The sequence below is a fragment of the Priapulus caudatus genome, unplaced genomic scaffold (assembly GCF_000485595.1).
Source record: "Priapulus caudatus unplaced genomic scaffold, Priapulus_caudatus-5.0.1 Scaffold118, whole genome shotgun sequence".
Lineage (NCBI taxonomy): Eukaryota > Metazoa > Priapulida > Priapulimorpha > Priapulimorphida > Priapulidae > Priapulus > Priapulus caudatus.
In genome coordinates this window covers 458,966-463,076 of record NW_014577179.1, presented here as the reverse complement: position 1 = coordinate 463,076, position 4,111 = coordinate 458,966, and the positions used below count along the sequence as shown (strand labels likewise).

Below are 4,111 nucleotides of genomic sequence, written 5' to 3'. Positions count from 1 at the left end.
TAGCCTTCTGGTCCGTGGATTTAGAAAACGTCGGCCAATCACGTACTTCCATCTAGCGTAGGTCGTAGAACACAGGTTGCCTTACTCGCAGCTACTTTAATTGGTCATGTCGGAACCAAATTATCTCACGAGAAACGACGACTTCGGGCAAAATACCGGTCGAAATCCTACATAATAGTGTTAAGTGCTGTCGGATATGTAGTGATTACATAATAAGATTTCACCGAGTGTAAGCCAAGAAACGAGAATTAGCGTTCCACGCCAGTACGAGGTTAAATTCAGTGCGAGTATAATGTGAGGCATGTAGACACGTATTAACCTATGCAATAGCAAGATTAATTTTCGAGGGAATGTGAAGGATTCGGCCGATGTTTACCGAATCTGAACGATGACTTCGTGCGATAAATTACCCTAAAATGAATTTAATTAAACGCCTGCGAGCCAGTGCGTTCATTTTATTGCGTTTCGCAGTTGCACTCAGTAGCACAACACGCACCTATGCAATCGCTTGTATTAGCCACCCTGTAACCGCGTGTCAGAGGAATTACCAATACATCACCGGCCTTTAATTAAATAATTAAAATTTAAATAATTAAAATTTAAATAATAATTTAATAATTAAAATTGTTAATAATTTAATTAATTACTTTTTAGTCGATGAATGCGAGCCATTCGCGGTAATATCTTTCCGCTGAATATCGTCAAAATCGTGATTTTTATTATCAGAATCGTATAATCATAACGCTATAACAACACTAGCGAGTACACTGTACACATGCCTATATAAGGTATTTCATTAGAGCACGCAATAATTCAAATCAATTCACATATTCTTTGCACATACAGTATATACACTATAATTTTTCCTTACTCGGCGTCCATTGAAAACACTAATGAGCACGGAAACGTGATTTCCATGGGAGACCACGTGACCACCGTCGGTATGACGTCACACGGGGGAGAATATCAGTCTATTCTTCGAATAATTTCCGCTATAATACATTTGGCACGTCTGTGTGTTAGTTTTTTCTCTCGATAACGCAGACGTAACGTGACGTCATCGCTCACGCTAGCACGGCTTGAAGTAAGAAGAAGGCGTCTGCGTGCGCGACGGTCACGTGTGTAGAGCGCGCGCTGACAGTGCTGCCACCACGAGCCAGCAGAGTAGCGCAGACGTCGGTTGCCTAGCAGGGAGTGCGGAGCTGACAGACGCTGGGAAGAAATGTGACGTCATTACGCTGTATTGTCGGACATGATGCAGTAAATAGTGGCTCGCGAAATCTACGTAAAGAGTTGGAGTACAGGGGACACTAGGTTATAACTGGCACTTGCTAAAAAATAAATTACTGACTAAAACTAATTAAAAAATTTACATTAATCACTTCTATTTATATTTTGCAAACTAATCACACCATTATTAGGTACTTCATTTTAGCTCGTTATCTTTGATGATCAAACTTCACTCTCCATTTCAAAATATTTTTTTTTAAATAATTCTAACACACTTTTTAATAACACACACTATGCAGGCATTCGCTATTTTTTGTCCCGACAAAAAGTCAGATCATATATTTTAATAATCTGGAAAAAGCTCCCATTGGGCAAGAGTTTAGTATTATATTTTCCTTCGAGAATTCTCGCGCAGTGCAAAAAACTCACGACAAAATTATTCGAAATTAATATAATTAAATATTAATTAAAAGCGCGATCTTTTAGCTGGGATATGTGACCTAGCTAGTCATATTAAATCAAGGGAGGCTGAAGTGTACGTAATCAATAGAGTACAATAATGATAATTAATTACCCAACAACAATACCGATATTAAATTAAACGTGACAATGACGAGACGACCGTTAAAACGCGTCTTCACGCTGGTGACATGCGCAAGGTGACATTTACCTGTGGCTGCAGGTGCTTGACCTTGAGGCTCGTCGTTACGAATCTGCGGCCGCCCCGTCCTGACCGCTCCGCCGACGTCGGTCCACTCTAAAGCAATTAAAATAATTGCCGAACCGGCATCACGCATCGACTAACTCGATTTGAAAGCAAACTTGTGTTCGATTTAGCAAGTGCTGTAGATTGCAGCAGCAGGGGGAAGAGAGAGAGGCAAAAAACACACGAGGCTACGCACACGAGCGTCATTTATAGCCAGCTGAGAGATCGCCGAATTAAACATTTATCGACGCTGCCGATATTCTGAGATGGTTTCGAGTAAATACGTAATCGTATTGCAATTTTACAGCGGTGCCCCCCATACTGCAGTCCTATGCAGGTCTCGTTTCCTATACGAAGGACTCCGCAATCCGTGATTGCCTGCCTGTCTACACACGTAAGTTCCCTTGGGAGCACACTGTCGCATTAAGCGAAACATATGAGCAGCAATGCGCATATTATGGTTAGTGTAACGAATCAATTCGTTGAATATCCTGCAAGGCCGCCTACTCTCTCTCTCTCTCTCTCTCTCTCTCTCTCTCTCTCTCTCTCTCTCTCTCTCACTATCGCTGCAAGTTTTCCCAGCGGACGCACGCCCGGCGCGAGTTCGTGATATCCGAGCTTTATTTTAAACAAGAAATTGTTGTGTGGCTGTTATATTATTCGTATGACATGGGGCCTTTTAAACGCGACGTGGGAAAAAACGCGCACGAGCATTCAATAAATCTGACGAAAATGGCCGTAATTTTCCTGACAAAATGCATTGTCGCTCGCCAGAGGGATAGTTACATCGTGTAATATAACAGCTCTATCCGGACCGAGCTGAGAACATAAATTTATCGCGGATACTGTTCTTCTTCGCGTAGCCGTCTCACATTATGATGTGGGAAATCAGTGACCGCGTCATCCATCACGAATAATTCTAACTACGTATAAATCTGAATATTGTGTTTATTACTGTATTTGGCGGACTTATTTATTGCCATTATTATTAACATCATCGTCATCAATCATCATCCTCCTCATCATCACCATCATCATCACCATCATCATAATCGTCATCATCATGATCAACGTCATTACCATCATGATCATCGTCATTATCATCATCATTGTGGTCGTCGTCGTCATCATCATCATTATCATCATCATCATCATCATTATCATCATCATCGTTACTATTTTTATTATTATTATTATTATTATTGTTATCAAACTTATAATAATTTATTTTTGAAACGTTACCGACTACTACTAATAATACTCCACTGGCACAAATACATCACATTTATAATTTCCTCTTACTATACACCTTTAATCCGTAACTAACGGACATACATCCAAACGAGGGGCCAAGGCCGGCAGCGACACTAGAAGAAGTTGGGATGAAGATATACTGGTACTCCATCCGTACCTACCTGCGCTCCCTCTCTTCAAATAATCGCACAGTCCCGCACTATAGTACTTCACTATTTGTCTTGCCCGTCAAATCTCCCATAAGAATTTCCACCTCTTTCGATGATTGAGTTAGGAGTAAGCAAACCGATAATTGACCGCGATAGCGTTTCACGTGGATTTCGTTATTAATAATTTAGCCAGCGCACAGTGATAGAAAACAAATTAAGAATTAATACCAACAAGAGGCAATAGCCTCAGGAAACTTCAGCGCGCAAGTCCTGACTTTGGACAAGCATATATTATTCAGGGCCCGATTTCGTGGAGTCATCGGCGCCGTTGTTTCTAAGACTCACCGGCCTCTGAGCTTTTTGCGTTTAAGCTTGGATTCGATTTACTTTGACGCTTGTCATCGCTACTGCCTGCGGCGGATTTGCCTTGACCTAGCACCGCTCCACTGTCTGCAAAAAGACGCTAACTGTAAAATGCATCGAAACGTACGTCTCACATATTTTGATATGTGATATAGCAAACAGATATATGATACATGTTATACAAGATTAGCACGTATATATATACATAGATATATATATATATCTATATATATATAAACAAAGTCAAGGTATAGAATAAGGGTGTTTAAAGTTTAATTGACAAAATTGGGAATTTAATTGTTTAATTGTTTAATTAATTTTAATTGTTAAATTGTTTAATTTAAAATTTAATTGTTTAAATTGGGAATTTAAACACCCTTATTTTATACCTTGACTTTTTTTTATCTAC

The 4,111-nt window shown here is 39.8% G+C and overlaps 1 protein-coding gene across 1 annotated transcript in view; it reads right to left on the bottom strand.

Moving 5' to 3' along the window:
• Nucleotides 1–763: 763 nt before the first annotated feature.
• The window catches only part of LOC106805566 (hemicentin-1-like), a 137,935-nt gene continuing 134,587 nt past the window's right edge, over nt 764–4,111 (bottom strand). The window contains exons 13-15 of the mRNA XM_014807217.1: nt 3,685–3,789; nt 1,901–1,987; nt 764–1,212 (exon numbers count right to left, since the gene is read on the bottom strand). Of these exons, the coding sequence (XP_014662703.1) occupies nt 1,115–1,212; nt 1,901–1,987; nt 3,685–3,789 (290 nt within the window). The 3' untranslated portion in view covers nt 764–1,114. The remainder of the gene's footprint in view (nt 1,213–1,900; nt 1,988–3,684; nt 3,790–4,111) is intronic.